General features: G+C 34.0%; 2 protein-coding genes across 6 annotated transcripts in view; both read left to right on the forward strand.

Annotated features, from left to right (window-relative positions):
* The window catches only part of LOC108734347 (protein slit), a 243,552-nt gene extending 240,879 nt beyond the window's left edge, over positions 1–2,673 (forward strand). For all 5 annotated transcript variants that reach the window (XM_025973116.1, XM_025973118.1, XM_025973120.1 and 2 more), the window contains one exon: positions 585–2,673. In XM_025973116.1, the coding sequence (XP_025828901.1) occupies positions 585–671 (87 nt within the window). In that variant the 3' untranslated portion in view covers positions 672–2,673. The remainder of the gene's footprint in view (positions 1–584) is intronic.
* A 954-nt stretch (positions 2,674–3,627) lies between these two features.
* LOC108734333 (protein neuralized) overlaps positions 3,628–18,920 on the forward strand; it is a 57,561-nt gene continuing 42,268 nt past the window's right edge. The window contains exon 1 of the mRNA XM_018465849.1: positions 3,628–4,149. Coding sequence (XP_018321351.1) covers positions 4,122–4,149 — 28 coding nt within the window. The 5' untranslated portion in view covers positions 3,628–4,121. The remainder of the gene's footprint in view (positions 4,150–18,920) is intronic.

Raw genomic sequence — 18,920 nt, forward strand, 5'->3', positions numbered from 1 at the left:
GCTTCAGTAGTACACGCGCCATAGAGTAAAAAACATCTTTATCGGTTTTAGATATCATGAGTTTAATGTTTGAAAAAGAGGTTTAAAATTTTGTAGTAAGATAGATAAATCTTTGTTCTAAAGCCTGTCGAAGGCCATTTTTAAATTTTTTAATTTCTATTAAAAATACGTGTCCTACAAGAAGCATCAACTTTAAGCACTTGTAAATGCTTTTAATGACCATATTATTGAAAACCAAAAACGTATCGAGTTAGTGTGAACCTTTGCCTGTTACCATACAAAAAATCAGATACTTATCACGCAGCGTTAAATCACAATGTTTAAAATAGAGACCCATATCTTCGGAAAATTTTACAGTAGGCACGAGCGGTCTATTGCGGTCAATCCCCTTAATAAATGACACCGAATCCTTTTCTGTTTACCGATTGCATCCGCGAATAATCAAAATTTTTGCCCTGAATACAGGAACAGGGTTGCAATTTTTTCACCCGCGAATAAGGAAACCGCGAATAAGAAACTTTTACTGTAGTTAAAGATGAATATCAATCGAGTAACACATAAAACAATATGATATTCCATTGCAGGTTCGCTTGATTTGTAACGACGGTACCCGTTATACCAAAGATATAGACATCATACGCAAATGCGCATGTACAAAAAAATGTTACTGACTGATAAATGCCGCTAATCACAATTCAAACAACACCACAACATTGACTCTTAACGACCACCCTAAAACTGATGACTTGGGCTCGATTTCGTCCCAACAACCCTACAAACTAACATTCGAAATCAAAAATTCGACCGACAACGACGCCATCGTCAACGACGACGCTGTTTCACAACGGCACAAACTTTTAGACGACGTCGCAGACGATGACAACGTGATCGTATCGAATTTTGATTCGGACGATATCGAGTCTGAAAAATTGTCCCAGATGATTTACAACAGCCAACACGAATCGTGCATAATATCGGCCTTCCTGTATCTAATAACGATCACCATGTTCGCATACTTGGTCATATTGTGGATAAAACAGAAGGTCCACACGCGAATGGAGGTCATGCACATGTGGTAGGTTTTCCCGATCGGCATAAATAAAAAAATACATCGGTTGTTAGTGTTGTTGTCGTTCTTTTCTTTTTTGTATTTTTGCTTTTGTCAGCAAATATTTAAACAACGCGCATGCACATAACAACAAAAGAATGAAAAATAAGTTAAACAATAATAACACTTATTTTTTTTGCCGTTCGAATTTTTGACCGTTATCAGGGTATTTTTTATACAAACACCGACTGACCTGTAGTGTGTAGCAAACAGATAAAGAAGTAAAAATTGTAATGGTTTTCTTTTCTATTATAATAATAGACCCTTTAATTAAAGTTATTGTAAGATGTCTGCTCCACCTTTTGATGGTCAAACAATTTTCATTTGGTGAAATTATATTTATGTGTAATTATAACGTTTTTTTGCCATAAACAAACATTCAACAGAACATAATCAACCAAAAACGAAAGACTTTTCACATTACCATTGACTAAATTCCTGATTTACATGTTTTTGTGTAAGTTCATTACTGCGACCTCTCTAGTCGGGTTTATTAAGTAGTAAAGCGCTCCTGGTACCGCCGAAATGGCCGCTCTGGCTTCTACTGATTTATCAGCGTGGTAAATGACAATATAATCAAATTAACCTACAAATTTATTAAAAACAGTAAATTAATAAAGAACAACTTTAAAAGAAATTATGTTTAGGACAAAAACAATATTATTTATTATTCAAAATTTACATGAGTTAATTGCGTACGTTTTGCTAAAAAGGGATAAGCAGTATTGTTTTATTCATAACTTATTTATTTATTAATTTTTTTATTAAGAAGTTGTCATAGTTATGAGAAAATTTCAGCAACCGAGAGTATCAGTGTTAATTACGTAACTGTTATTTACATAGCACAATTTTGTTTAACAAATTCGACCAATTTTCTTCTGCATTCACTTAAATTAAAAACGGAATGTTGGCCATCAAAAGTTACTGTATCTTCTAATTTAGAACACAAACGGTAATTGTAAGAAGGTAGAGACATATTTAGGTACTTTAATGCTAGAAAGCTCAGGCAAATTTCGTTATGTATCATGATTTAAGCATTCTAAAAGTTTCAATAACTCATCACTAACGTCATCAAAGAGTAAAAATGGAATCTCAAGCAGGATAACTAACTTTCATTATTGTTTGTATTGATATAATATGTAAGAACTTATTAACTCATGCTTACAAAAAAGGACAAACTTTTTTATAATGCCCTCGATAAAACCCCCTTCCCTACCATAAAAACGGCCAGTTTAATGTTGTTGTCAAACTTCTTCTCCCCAAGCTATGTTTGTTAGAATTGTGACTAGTGGCAGAGATATAAAACTTAAAAAGTTATCAATTATATTATAGTACATAGTTTAATGTGTAAAACAAAAGTACTACTACTACTACTATCACTAATTGTACGTTTATCGTCTCTATTTCGAAAAAATGATTAATTTATTTAATGTATGTTATTATATTTTATCTATGTTTTCATAAGCGTTATTACTTTATGTATAGCGCGCTTTTTTTATTGTAAATTATTTTATTTTATTAGTAGGTTGTCACTGCCCCCAACCCCTTCCTTTTTTTATTTTTGCTTACATTTGAANTAGAATATATTTTCTTGGCAGCTCTAAACGAACTGAATTGTTACCAAGTATTGTTTATTACTATTACTACTTTAATTATGAATATTGCGGCGTGTTCTGTTACAGTAAATATTTGTTTATTTTTTACGGATGTGATTTTCTTTAACCACATCAAAATTACATCAACCAAAAGTATACAAGTTAAAAATAGTTTTTAATTTAATTTTTGGTTATCACCCTGTAAAGTTTTGAATGTTTCTTCCGATCTTTAAATTGTTCAAAAATCATTCAAGCACAAATATTAATCTGTTAAATTTTTAATTTGGACACGTGGAAAAAAATTACATCCTCATTCCAAATCGGTTTTGTAGATCATTTTATTTTCGACCATTAAGAGGCTAATTAACTATAAAAAATGACGGTAGCTTAAATTTTCGTAAATGTTTTTAATATTGTACAGAAAGGAAGCATTTAAATGCGAATTCGTTTTCAAAAAACAACAAAATAGGAGATAACAAAATTTTTGATAATTATGGAAGCGGTTTCGCAAAAATATTTGTTTCCTTATCTTCTACTCACTGTGTATATTTAACTAAAGAAACAGTATTGCTCATGTGTCATATAAAACAGGATATTCATTTTTACTTAAATAAGGATGCCTGTAATTAAGACTTTGTGACAAAAACTGCTTTGCGCCTAATTATCTTAATTTATAACAGATTTTGTGTATAAAATATATTGATTTCATCGAAGTTTCGTTTTATGAAATCCCTTGAGTTTTTAATATTTTTTCTTTTTAGGTAAAGTTCATTTGCATTTATGTTGTATTAAGCATTTAATTAAAAAGGCAGTAAAGTAACAAGAAACACCCTGTATAGTATAATTGTATATGTGGCGCCCTCTTCTAAGGAGAAGCTACAGTACAGTTGTATCATTGGAAGAAATTGCTTGATTTGATATCTAGTATTCACTTTCTACTAGAGAGGGCAAAACAATACCCACTAACAGCAATATTCCCACAAAATTTCATTTTTCTCTTAATAATCTTTTGTAAATAAACGTATACAAACACATGTGCAATGCAAACCGTATTGAGATATAAAACTTAAAGTTTAAAAAAGTATCGTAATTTTTTAAAGGATTCATGAATGGTTGCATGGATTATCATGCTTGGGGGCATTAGAAAGAGAAAGGTAATCGAACTGTCAAAGTCAATTTTTACGGTTATTGTAGTTAATAGTGTAGTTTTTATAGTTTTTTATAAAAGATTCGTGACTATGTTAATAAATTTTAATCTTTTGTCCATTATGTTTAGTAGTACGACTATACCTGTAACATAAGTGTGTTATCGTGTTATATTGTTATCGTTATGTTTTTGTTTGGGACTATTCCAACTAACTTTGGTTTTATTGTATGATTTAATAACGAGCTGATTTCAACTGAAAACTATTGCAGAAATGGGGCAAACGGTCAGCGGCATTCCAGGTAAGTTGCTTTTTTAACTAATCCATTCATTTGCTATTTTTTATTAGCTCTTACTTGAATGAGGTTATGTTACTTCAATATCTCTTTTAAAAACTTCGTTTTGTAGCAAACAGCTCCTTTATTACATAAATTGTAAACAACTACTTCACTTTTACAAGATTATACAAGTCTGAATCATTCATATAAAGTAGCATTGAATTACTGTTGTGTTACAATTTTTTTAAAAGTAATGTATTTTTTTTTAATGATAATGACCTTATTTTAGTAAACAGTTAAGTCTTGTTTAACTTACACACAGTCTGTTTATTATTCTACATTTTTGTATTATTTTTCGATTATTTGATCGAAAAGAGTGGGTGCGTGAATGCTATTCTATTCTTGTCACGTGTTTGAACTGTTAGCACCTAGGTACTTGTTATTTTAATTTTATTCTTATAAACAATGAAGCAGATAATGTATTAAATGGTATTTTTCTCATGAATTGACACAGAAGACTCATTTATGTGAATTACAAATATTAACGTAATACGTACCTATCCAGAAATGCATGAGCATCTATTTGGTCCACCAGAAACATTTAAATAATGTTAATTAAAAAACTCCTCATTTTCAAACTTGTAATAAGTATTTTTGAGCCACTCAATTTCTTAGATCACATTGAATTTTTCTATTTAGTATGAACATGTCTAGTTTGTAGATAAGGTTCTTTGAGCCAATGACTTTTTTATTTACTTTCATATCAACGTACATATTCCTATCAGTAAATAAGTATGCATGTGCTTGTTAGTTTTTAACAGAAGATTAAGTCGGTTAGATATTCATTAGAAGTCAGAATTAGGTACCAGACATCAGTTTCTTTTTTCATTGGCCAGTCAACGATCTGATCGTGAATTTTTGGTTTATATCATCAATTAGGATTGTAAACATCAGCGAGAGAGCCGAGATAAAAATAAAGGAGCTTCCGTATTCTCATGTCTGATTTCTAAACATAAGTACCTACTTGATATTATCGTTACACAGTGATGAAAATTCAAGCAACAAGAATGTGTAATTTTGTTAAAAGTATTCAGTAGGCACATTTGGTGATAGGTAGGTTTTTCCCATGAAAACAGTCAGAATTTGTACTTAAAATTTAACATTTAATGCAGTGTTTGATTATTTAAACTTCTTAAGCAAAAGTGTATTACATTTAGAATGTGAGTTCAACTATTTATTTATGTGAGTCATTAAAATAGAACATTGGACAACTGAAGATTCTATAAGTAAATATCAAAATAAAATGATTTAATGGAGAACGGTTCTTATTAGTTTTTCAAATCAATAATTGTCTTCTGTCTTCTATATACTTATAAATCTTTTTCTTAATTTTCGTCGACTTCTTTAAAAGATTTTATCTACTTCGCGTTTAGGTCGAAGTTACATGATCTTTCTGAAGCTGTAGGTTTTCTAATGATGAAAAAATATTGATAATCTAGATTGTATTTCCATGGGTTATTGTTAACAAACATAAACCTACGTTTATACAGTTTTAAGCAGATAGATGTACATAATTGTTTAATGATTTTCATTCAGAGCTTTTGAAGATTGTATAAATTATTATTTTCAAATTGATTGTATAATGTAGCCATCCAGCCTGTAATGGCACCCACTCTTTAATGTGCAACAATATCGTCTAATAAATAACGGCTATTTTTAACTCGTCAAATAATTTATTCTCTAATTTCATCAAGCGATTAAAGAAGCAGTCGTGGTCTCCTCCCACACGCAAAGACACACACACACACACACACACACACACACAAATTCAAAATTCATTTTACACCATTTCGTTGTCATATGAAACGAGAAGGAGGCTGAGGTTGACACCACAGGTCACGACCTCTGACTGTCCTTTCAATTGGATAATTTGAACAGCCATTATTACTTGCATGAAACCCAGTCACATTTACTTGTTATGAGGGTCTTACTTCGTTCCTCATTTCCTGTTAATGTGTACCTACCCATTACATATGCATGTATGTATAAAAGCCCTTCTTTGTCTTCCCTCAATATAAAAGGTTTCGTCTTTGAAAGAGTTGAAAACTTAATAAAAAATTGTTAGTAAAGGTCTAGATGATGGGGGGATCGAAAGAGGAGGTCTCCCCCACCACTGTATCATAAAAAGTTCGTGGCGGTCTCACCCCAATAAAAAGTTATGGGGGTTCTAAGTTAATAAATATGCCAATTTTTATACATTTCTAGGCATGTAAATATTTATATAGTCATTCTTAAACAATATTCGAAGGTAAAACTAATGAAAAATACATAAAAATATTGAGAAAGTTATATCTATAAAACATTATTTAAATATCTTTATCAATAGGTAGGTTATCGGGTTTTATTCAAAGTGACCACCCTCTTTCGATCCCCCACCTCCACCCGCTTGGAAATGATTTTTTTATTGAATTTTATTTGAATTATAGTGTATGCAAATTGTCAAAATAATCAACTTTCAACCCCCATAACTTTTTATGGGGGTGAGACCGCCACGAACTTTTTATGGTACTGTGGTGGGAAAGGCCTCCTCTTTCGATCCCACCTACCCTTTCGGGGGTGGGGGCCATCATCTAGACATTTACCAAATAGTTTTTACTAGGTTTTACCCGCGGCTTCGCTCGCGTTGATGTCTTAAACGCATGTCAATGATCATCGACGACCACAAAAAACTAGTTTTACTATCCCTCGGGAACAAAATTGTTTACCCCATGTCCTTGTCTGTACCCCTGACAATGTGTACACAAATTTTCGTGGTGGATTTTACCCGCAGCTTAGCTTACGTTGATGCTCGTGTCAAAGATCATCGACGACCACATAAAACTAATATTTCTATCCCTTTGGGAACAGTATTTTTTCTGGATGAAAGGTACCCTCTGTCCTTTTCTGTACCTGTAACAATGTTTGTACAGAATTTCATGATATTCGATTGAGTAGTTAAGGTGTGAGATGATAGCAAGCAAATAAACTAAGAACCTCCCATTCGCATTTATAATATTAGTTAGGATATATCTGCATTTGAACAAAATTAAAATTAATTATTGATCAATATAGATAGTAACTTTTCAATTCCTCCCCCCTTTACCCCTTGGCTACGTTGGCCACAGAAAAAGCCTACTCTAACCTCTCGCCCGAAGATTTCGAAATTTCTACGTGTAATTTTTGACCTGTACTTTCCCTATGCTGACAAGGATTACCTAATGACGATCCTAATTGTAGCATCAACGAATATCTTTTGATCTTTCATCCTGATCGTGCAAAAATGCAATAAACTGGCGAATCTTTCGTGTATGAACAATCATATACTAATTAATAATAGAAGTAAAGATTGTGAGTTTTTGTACAATTTAGTTCGTGCAAAAAGGGTCGATTAACAGTTAAAACCGTAATTAGAAAATTTACTGTTTCAATAAGTTTACTTTTATGTAATACCTACTGCAAACAAAATTAACGAAAGTAATGCGAAATAAGTAGATATAAATGTGTAAATTTCGGTTTTCAAATTGCCTTAATCTTTTTTTAACTTGTCCTGATTGCACAGTCTGGCTATGATCCTGGTTGGAAATACTAGAAGTTCTGTTATAATACTAATCGTAGAAAATCGCTAAGAAAAGCTGTAACATAAGATTAGCAAAAAGTAAATTGTGCATTGATAATTTTGTTTTCGTGGAAAATCCTGGAAATTGTGCTACCTGTTTTGCCTCTTATTTTTAGGTTTCCGACTGTTCAATAATTATTTGGCATTTAATGACATTACATGATAAGTACGGTTACATTAGATACTGCTAATGGTATAATTGCTGTTAAATCGGAAATTAATTTCCTCTTTGAAATTATCAAGCGCCAGAAATAGAGGCTCGGGGAATCGGTATGGTACTAATAGTGTACTTAATGACTAAAAAATACGTTATAACCCAAGTTCAAAACAACGTTAAACATGTATAGAAGCACCCTTTGGCCTTACTTATACAAACCAAATGTGATAATCTGAAAATTTTGACTAATAACACGGAAAATACAGTAGACAGTATTTAGCAAAATAAATTTACATTCATCACCGTTTAAGAGCTACGCTCTTGTTGATGTAGCACCCTCCACATTTTCCAGTTCTCGAGGTACTTATTTAAGGTTCTGTTAAGATGTTACTCTTGTTTTAATCGCAGGTTTTCCTCTACCTCTTCTTCGTTTTACTTTTCCTACAATTATCGCTTTTATAAAATCATCATGCCTTAGTAAATGGCTTATTGTTTTCAATCTAATTATATTTAATTAGATACCACGTAGGGGTAGATACGTTAAAAGGCTAATCGTAATCTAGAACGGGGACCTAAAGAGAGAAGAGAAGTTGGACTTAGTTTACTTTTAATAATGATCTTGAAAAATGTATTTTAACATTTTAAATTTATGTTTTCTAAAATTAATAAAGTCATATTCTAAAATTTAATTCTGTGATGGGTAAGCATCGTCAAGCATATGTGTGTTGCGGACGTTCACCCTAGAATACTTTTCCCACCCTATAGGTACTAGCCTCCCCCATAGTTGGACGTTAGCTTCCTTCCTTCCTTCCTTTTATCCGTCCGCTTTCTAGCATCGGCATCTGCCTATAGACCACCCGTTCAACCCCATAAATTGTTATCCATTAACGATATTTATTCAAAAAACATTATCTACAGTGTGATGAGTATATAGACACACAGATTCATAACAATAATAAGTAAGGTCAAAACATCTAATGTCAATTTAACAATTTGATTTTAATTGTATCTGAATAAAAAAAGAGACTAAGCAATCCCTAAGGAACAATATTATCTAATATCTCCGGGAGAACATTAATAAAATTAAAAAATGAAAATTTACCTAAATGTTAAAGCGATATTTACAATTTATCTCACTAGCCCGTTGCTTCGTAAGCGAAAATAATAAAAATTACAATTTCGATCTGAATTTGTAAAAATAAAATCCCAACAGAAATAAATTTACTATGTATTTTAGTTGATATTACAAATTTAATTGAAATAATTGAGAAACCAGAAATTATTTTTAAAGAAACATGTCAAAATTGAGATCATTACAAGTTACCTAATANCCATTTCTACGCCAGATTCAGTCGTTTACAATCGAAAATTGTAACTGCGTTGTCATAAAAATTTAATTTTCTCCTTGAACGCACTTGTAACAATTATAAATATTATTTTTAACATTTTTTATAACCAAAACATATAATTTTATGCAATAGTTACAGCTCAATGATGTGTAAAGCTCATTTTCTTATTTTGTACTTATTTAATTTAAATTCTATCAGAATGATTATTTTTGATGATAATTGGCTGTTTTATAGTTTAATAAATTAAATACGATAATTTGTGGTACATTGTATACTTAAAGGGAATAAGAACATCTTACAGATACATGGGTATTGCTATTACTTTAGTTTTTTGAAAATTCTTAACCCAACTGGGTTTCTTTACTACTTTTAATAGGTATATTCTATCTTTGTGGAGTTTGAATAATTGTTTTTGTATTTTATGCGATACCAGATCATTGCCACCCTGTATAGCGGTATATATCTGGATACATTTAGATCATTTAATAAAAAGACCCTATTGCAAACAATGCATGTTCAACAGTGTGCGGGTTTCCCCCTTAAATCATCATCTAGTATAGCTGCGCTGTGGTCACCCGATGAAATTCGTCCCCCAATGTTATGTAGAAAAATTTCGACCGTCATCACGGTATTAGGTACACTTTTATCGAATAGCAAAAGTACTTTCACCTGGAAGTGCTATATTGTTGCAAACAAAAGATCAAATTCGGTCGGGGGTCTGTTTAAATTCAATAACCCGTTCAGCTTGATAATTTTAGGTTTCATCTGTCCAGAAAATCCTGCTATAGGTATAGAACTGGAGCTTTTGATAGATTCGGTTGTATTTGTACTTTCAATGTCTATTTTATTTGTTTATCAAATAGTAAGTGTATACATTTAGAACAGTAGCAGATCCTCTGGGCGCGAATCAATCATATTTTAATAAGTATTTAGGTTATTAGATAATTTTGTAATATGTTTTATATATTGAAACATTGTTACAGCCGACATCATGCTGTGGACATATGCAAGCAAAATGTTTAAGGTTTTTTGATTGACCTGTCAAATATTACGATAATTTATTGTGATTATTAATTAAAAAAAGAATCACAATTATCTATAATTGTGACTTGGTTATTATTTTTATACGATAATAACGGAAACGGATTTCCTGAAACATTACTGATCAGTGAATAGAGAAATGAGGCAAAGTCTCGAACTTGAATCTAAAGAAAACAGCCGGGTGACTGACTTTGATACCAAGAAAATTGTATTATTTTTACAAACAGCCTGCATCAAATTAACCAAATTTAATCGTCCTACTCAGGCATATGAAGCATATTTACAAATTTAGCAGAGACTTCTATTTTCGTTCTTTAGAATTATGGTATTTTTACTAAATGTGAGCCACATATAGAACCGGAAATTGTGATGATTTTTTATTGCATAATTAATTAATTTTTGCCATTGCATAATAATTCAACTAGTACTAGTACTAGACCGGTTTGAACATAACTTTTGTTGATGTATTTTTGTTATTTTGGACATTTCTATTGGTGATGCACCAGTATCTAGCTGGTAATTTCACTACGGTTAATGATAAAAATCTTCGTTTTGACGGGCTTTCCAGTAAATACTACCCTCAACAACTTTTAAAAAGTAGTTTAAACAACAAACCAATGGAATTTTAATTGTTAGTGGGCGGATTTTCAATAAGAAGGTTGATTTGAAATCTTCAAAACGAGTCTATAATGTCTATAAATAGTAAGTCTTTAATCGAAACCTGATATACCAACAAGCGACAGAAGTTGTAAGAGTTCGGCCACACTAATTTTTGTTCCCTAGTAAACACAAGAACTATATTTAGTTTAGTAATCAATAAATAATACAAATTAAGACAAACGATCTATCCCAATATAATCTTAATTACCGATTTTCATTATGTATGTTTTTTGTTATACTTATTAAATTATTATTGCTGGTGTTATCCATATCCTAAAAAGCAGTTTAATCTTTTACGAGGGTGGATTGATAAGTTTCCGGCCTGACCAAGAAAAACAAGGTTTTTAAAAATTTTTTTTTTTATTTCTCAACATAATCTCCTCCAAGGCTGATACATTTCTCATAGCGGTGTTCCAGTCTATTAATGCCATCTCTATAGACTGATTCGTCAAGCTCCTCAAAATAACCATTTACAGCTTCGATTACTTCTTCATTGTCCGCAAATCTCTTACCGCCAAGCCATTTTTTGAGATTAGGGAACAGAAAATAGTCACTCGGGGCTAGGTCTGGAGAGTAAGGAGGGTGCGGCATCAATTCAAACTTTAGATCGTTGATTTTAGCCGTCGCAACGATTGACGTGTGCGCTGGTGCGTTATCGTGATGAAACAAGATTTTTTTCTTCGCCAGATGAGGTCGTTTAATTTTCACCTCGTGGCTCAAACGTTGCAATAAGTCTGCGTAGTATTGACCAGTGATAGTATTACCCTTTGCAAGGTAATCAATGTATATAATACCTCTTGCATCCCAAAAAACAGTAGCCATAACCTTGTTCGCCGAAAAAATTGTTTTTGCCTTCTTTGGAGTTGGTTCCCCTGGTCCAATCCACTGTTTAGACTGTTCTTTGGTTTCAGGAGTGTAGTGGTGGACCCACGTTTCGTCAACGGTTACGAATCGACGCAAAAATTCGCTTGGATTACGCTTATACAATGACAAATTTGCGGTAGAAATGTTTTTTCGAATCAATTTTTGGTCGACTGTTAGCAAACGCGGCACCCATCTTGCACAGAGCTTTTCCATATGCAAATGTTGGTGCAAAATATGTTGCACACGTTCATATGACATCTTACAGGTCTCAGCTATCTCACGCACTTTCAATCTGCGGTCTCCCAGCACTATTTGATGAATTTTTTCGATCATATCTGGAGTTGTGACCTCAACGGGGCGTCCTGAGCGAGGCCCATCAGAGGTGCTCACACGACCCTTTTTAAACTCGGAAACCCACTGCTTAACGGTTGAATATGACGGGGAGGATGTCCCCAGTGTTGAGTCCATCTCTTTTTTAATTTCCTTCGGCGTTAACCCCTTCAAATAAAAGTATTTGATGACAGCACGATTTTCCTGCTTTTCCATTTTTACGAAAACCACAGAGGCGTCTTGTTCAGCGTGCTGTCAAACCTACACTAGCAAGGAGATCGGGCTGAAACTATAGCTACAAGCTATCCAAGGATGGTACTATAGAATGTCACCTCAAGGTAGGCCTAGTGGCGTCATCTCTTGGTTAGGCCGGAAACTTATCAATCCACCCTCGTACATTACCTGCATACGTTTGGTAGTCTATCAATATTTTCCCTGAAAATTGATTTTAAAGTATAAACGTGTGTTGGTGAAATAATTGATGTTAAAGCTATGTAACTCATAATGTTCAGTTTTAAAAGAGCTTTTGATCAAAGACCTCCGTACATGGTGTTGAGTACCATGGCACACGTTTGCCACGTGCCCCTGCTGGTAATCATTATACTAAGTACATAAACATGGTAGTTCGACAATATGGTTCGAAAATTTTATAGCAGGGGTCTAGTGATGATGATGGTTTTCTTGATAATGATGATGGTGGTGGTCGGTCAGTTAGTTTCCTTTATTAATTTGTCTTCATCTCTTATAGCTACTCACATGCATTCGCGCGTGTGTGTACGCCACATAATTATTTATTGTAAGTTGGTAAAATGTACAGGTGGTGCCATTAAGATCCTTATCGATCATCGGTCGTCATTAAAGGATTAAAGCGAACTTTTCTACTTTCAGTCTTTGTTCATTCTGCATCTTTGCAAACAAGCTCATCACGGGTTCCCTCATAATAATACTAATAATTATATAGCAATAATAATAGCGGTACTGCATGTTCGTTATTCTTAATAATATGGCAGTTTTATAAAGCGAATTGGGGGAGTGTCCAATACTTAAACTTGTCGTGAATTTAATTATTTTGAACGTCTTTAATTGCATACGTAGAAACCTGACAGATCATGTAATAGATCATACTGATCTCTATTTCTTTTCGGTGCATGCTATTAAGTTTGGATAGGTCATCGGTTTCGATTGAGTCTAGTATTCCAGAGATGTTACCAGAAATAATAGATCATACTAAACTCTATTTTTTCTGGTACATGCTATTAAGTTTGGATAGGTCATCGGTTTCAATTGAGTCTAGTATTCCAGAGATGTTCCCAGAAATAATAGATCATACTAATCTCTATTTTTTCTGGTACATGCTATTAAGTTTGGAAAGGTCATCGGTTTCAATTGAGTCTAATATTCCAGAGATGTTCCCAGAAATAATAGATCATACTAATCTCTATTTTTTCTGTCGGTTTCAATTGAGTCTAATATTCCAGAGTTGTTCCCAGAAATAATAGATCATACTAATCTCTATTTTTTCTGGTACATGCTATTAAGTTTGGATAGGTCATCGGTTTCAATTGAGTCTAGTATTTCAGAGATGTCCCCAGACAGATCTCTAGTGTTTTGTTCTTCAAAGTGTACTTCCAGACCTTTCAGGACTTGGAATTATTGTAACAGTGGGGGCGACGAAAAAGAAATGCTTAGAAGCGTTCGAAATGTGGTGCTACAGGCGAATGATGAGGATACCGTGGATAGAGAAGGTTAGAAATGAAGAGGTATTAGAATGAGTAAGAGAACAGAGGACTCTATGGAAGTCAATAAGAAATAGGCGAGATAGGTTGGTAGGACACCTTCTCAGGCATGAAGGTCTAGTCAGAGACATATTAGAGGCAGAAATGGAAGTTAGAAGGGGTAGAGGTAGACCTTGATTAGATTACCGTTCGCAAATAGTTAAAGATGTGGGATGTTCTAGCATTAGGGAAATACGAAGATTAGCGCAGGGTAGGAAAGAGTGGAGGTACGTGTCCAACTAGTCTCAGGATTGACGACCTTATGATGATGACAAAAATTGTTCTAATATCAATTTACCCATTTTAGTTCTCGTAGGATAGCATTGGATGTTGACTTTTTCCACAGGCAAAATGTGGTACGGAGATCGGCGGTCCATTGCATTGAAATAGTTGCTGCCATTTTCATTATCGTGTTTTTCCCTTGTAATCGGTCACCCTTTTTGTTGGAATCTGATTCTGCTAATGCCCTTTAGTATGGGCGCCAGCTGCCGGACACGTACGCGACTACGGTGTTATTAATACATGCACACAAACATAAGTGCACTCTTTTTGTCGTCTTCTGTGCGTGTGTGTGTGTGTGTGTGTGTGTGTATGTGCAATGCAAAGTGAGGGCATGCATAAGCATAAATGGTATATACAGGGAAGGCAAAAAGTTGTCCAAACCTAGGAATTCACACATTCCTTTATCGGAGCTTCGAAAAATGATAACTCGGTAAATGTGTGGAATATATTTTTCGAATTACGTATGTGAACTAATAAGGATATACAATTTAGACATCTTTTTAGAAGTGAGTTAGTTTAATATGAAATATTATTCTGAAAATTCATTTCTGCACCTGCCGGGGGTGTGACAACAGCAACAATTTTTCCCTCGTTAATTTGAGGTAGTGTGTAGGGGGTAAAAAATTCAGAAATGAATTTTCAGAATTATATTTCATAATAAGGATATATTGGGTTTTAAACAAAATGAGATTTAAAACTCTGGTTAGCAAATGAGATTGTAAGATAAATAGAGGAAGGATAGAAATACAAGAACAAAATAGACGAAGAGGGATAAGAAATGTATGAGACGATAAAGAGGGCAAATAGGGCAGCTAAACAATAGTGTTTAGAAGTACAGGAAATGTTTGAAGAATTGATGACGCTTATAATACAAACGAAAGGAATTTTAGAAAAATACAGCACAGTAGTAATACGTAATATAAGGAATGAGTCAGCAGTCATTTAAAAAAAAAAGGGGAGAAGGGGAATAGGCGGAAAGAATATTTATAGGGAAACTATACAAGATACAGGACAAGAGCTAGGAGAGGTATTAGAAAAAGGAGTAAAGGTAGATAATTAGGATTCCTCATAATGAGAGAAGAGGTTGAGTTATTACGATCAAAAAATTTAAGGATTAGTAAGGCTTTTATGTGTTGATGTCTAAATACATGTCAAAGAACATCAATGACCACATGAAACTAATTCTTGTATCCTTCGGGAACAGCATTTTTTTCGGGATAAAAGAAACCCTACGACCATTTATGTACTATGTCCTAAACACGTGTCAAAGATCGTCGACGACCACATAAAACCAATTTTTCTATCCCTAAAATCCCCATGTTTGGTTATCGACTCGCTCCTAGTGTATTAACGCTGCTGTTGCCATGTGTGTTGGTAATAACGTGAAACGGCAGCTCCCGTTACGCGAACAATAACAACAACAAACAACAATATCGCAAAAGAAGGCGACTGACATATACCTACCGACAATAAAATGCGATAGGTATGCAAAATGTGGGGGCAGCAACCACCCCCGTCTCCTCAAGACCGAGAGGAGGTCAGAGAGCAGACGCACAGTCGTACGTCTGCGAGACACAGATGACGAAAAAGAATAAAAATAAAAAAAAAGAAGTCACTCTCGTCGTCGTCGTCGTCTTACTCTTTATTATATTGTCGCACGCTCATAATAATAAGTGCACCCTTTTATGAGCGGAAACCGTTTTCGATTGCATGGCATTCAAACGATAAAAGGGTACGGACAGACAGACGACTGCGACTTCGGGAATGAAAAGGTGGAGTCACTGATACAGAGCAAGCATAAGCAAAGCACTTCGGTTATTGTTCGCGTATATCAGCTGAAAAATTACCGACACACATGTGCGCATTAAATTTAGTCCATTAAGAAAAGAATTGATAACAATTTGCCGGCGCAAGGGAGGGGTGGTCTTTTTTTTTATTTAATTAACATGAAAATCTGTTTTTGTATATAGGTATGTCTATTGTACATTTCTACCATCTGTAGAAAGATTTCTTTTGCTATTTATATACCTATAGAACTGATGACATTAGAAATAACTTTCTCCAATTATAATACATCAAAGATAGGTTGGACACACACCTCCGCTTCTTCCTATCTTGAGGCAATATCTTCTACCCCTGTTTCTGCTGTTAATATGTCTTTAATAAGGCCTTCATGTCCGAGGAGGTGCCCTACCAACTTATCTTATCTATTTGATATTGACTCCCATAACATTCTCTGCTCTCCTACTCTTTGTAATCCTCCTTTGTCTCCTCTTCTTCCTATCTTGAGGCAATATCTTCTACCCCTGTTTCTGCTGTTAATATGTCTTTAATAAGGCCTTCATGTCCGAGGAGGTGCCCTACCAACTTTTCTTATCTATTTGATATTGACTCCCATAACATTCTCTGCTCTCCTACTCTTTCTAATCCTCCTTTGTCTCCTCTTCTTCCTATCTTGAGGCAATATCTTCTACCCCTGTTTCTGTTGTTAATATGTCTTTAATAAGGCCTTCATGTCCGAGGAGGTGCCCTACCAACCTATCTTATCTATTTGATATTGACTCCCATAACATTCTCTGCTCTCCTACTCTTTCTAATTCTCCTTTGTCTCCTCTTCTTCCTATCTTGAGGCAATATCTTCCACCCCTCTTTCTGCTGTTAATATGTCCTTAATAAGGTCTTCATGTCCGAACAGTGTCCTACCAACCTATATTATCTATTTGATATTGACTCCCATAACATCCTCTGCTCTCCTACTATTTCTAATCCTCCTTTGTCTCCTCTTCTTCCTATCTTGAGGCAATATCTTCTACCCCTGTTTCTGCTGTTAATATGTCCTTAATAAGGTCTTCATGTCCGAACAGTAGTATGTCATACTTCAGTTACGTTCGAAAAGAAATCTTGCTGCATAAATCCCTGATAGCGCTAATTAATTAAAAACTCCTTGACGATTGTCTATGTCAGTACAAAATTGTTCCAATGTTGATCTACCCATTATGGTTCTCATAGGATAGCGCTGGATGTTGACTTTTTCCAAAAGCAAAATGTGTTAGGAAATCGGCGATCCATTGCATTGAAATAGTTGCTGCCATATTCTTTATCGTATTTTTCCCTTGCAATCGATCATCCTATTTGTTGAAGTCAGATTTTGCTACTGCTAAGTTAAGATCAAAGTATCGGAAAGAATAACTTCTAAAAAGTAATAACGAATTCCGACCATCATTAATTTCAGAACATCAAAGAATTTGCAAACTTTAGTATCTATTATGGTTTGAAATGTTGCATTGTTTTTTGTTTTTCTGTTTTCATTAAAATTTGAGTACATTCACCTCTACACGTTTTCTGTCTCGTGTATACGAATATATTAATGAATCGATTTTCCAATTTCATCTTAATGGCTTCAGCATATCTGTAAGGAATAGTTAATTTCTAGAAGAACACGAAGGAAGAGGATGAATTTCTTGGTCGCTTTCCACCTGCCTCCCTTAAGCTGTTACTCTGTAACGACAGGTGAAACAGTTACAGAACACAGATGAATAAAAGCGGGTGCAACATGTGTTCATGATACTATATATAATGTACACACCTATGTGCATGTATTTGTTACCTTTACGTGTATTGAATGTGATTTTCATAATGTTAAATCATTTGGAAAATCGTCATGTTTAATACTGAATAGGGTAAAAAGGAACCAAATTATAATTTAGTTAAATTTTACTAACGAGAGGTAGTTTTGTATAATTTTTTTTTAATAAATTTAAGCAGCAGAAGGTTGATGAAGTAACATAAAAATAATTCGCTTAAGTGGCTTAATGTACCTAATAGGAAGTCACTAATTCAAGAAGGTCAACAGTCTCAAGCTTTCTTCCTGTAAGAAATAATGGACACATGGACAGTCCTAGATTAATTTTTTGCTCAATCCAATCCTGGGAATACAACTTGAAACGTAAAAATATCCGGTACATGTCCAGCGGGATCGTTTCTCCTATTCTTTCCAATACCTCTTCATTTCTAATTAACCTTTTCTACCCACGTTATCCTCATCATCCGCCTATAACAACACATTTCAAACGCATCTATCCTTTTCTTTTCCGCCTTTTCTTTAAGTTATGGATGTTAATAAAAACTATAGGAGAGATAGGTTGGTAGAATACCTTCTCAGGCATGAATCTCTAATCAGATATGTATTAGAATTAGAAACAGGAGTTAAGAGGAGTAGAGGTAGACCTAGATTGGATTACTGTTCGTAAATAGTTAAGGATGTGGGTTGTTCTAGTTTTGGGGAAATGCGAAGATTACCTCAGTATAGGAAGAAGTGGAGGTGCGAGTCCAACCAGTCTTAAGGCTGATGATAGTCTTTCTATTGGTCTTGGTGTCGATAGTTGTGAGAGTTATAAAAACTCGAGAACTCCAAGGAAAGAATATATTAAAATTGCTTCAGATAGTATTGGTGTTGCAAATTCGGTCTTGCGTTTAGTCTTATCAGTTTTGGCTTTTGTCTTGCTAGTACTAGACAGTCTTTTGCTCATCACTACTAAAATTTTCCATGTCGTGGTGTCATTGAATCTTTGATCTTTCACGGTTTGAATTTAAACTCATGCTGAAGATTTGATGATAAGAATGGAGAACCAATCGAATATGAAAATAAAGGAGATAAAATTTAACACGTAGAGGCGGACAAA

The sequence above is a fragment of the Agrilus planipennis genome, unplaced genomic scaffold, assembly GCF_000699045.2.
Source record: "Agrilus planipennis isolate EAB-ADULT unplaced genomic scaffold, Apla_2.0 scaffold83, whole genome shotgun sequence".
Classification (NCBI taxonomy): Eukaryota; Metazoa; Arthropoda; class Insecta; order Coleoptera; family Buprestidae; genus Agrilus; species Agrilus planipennis.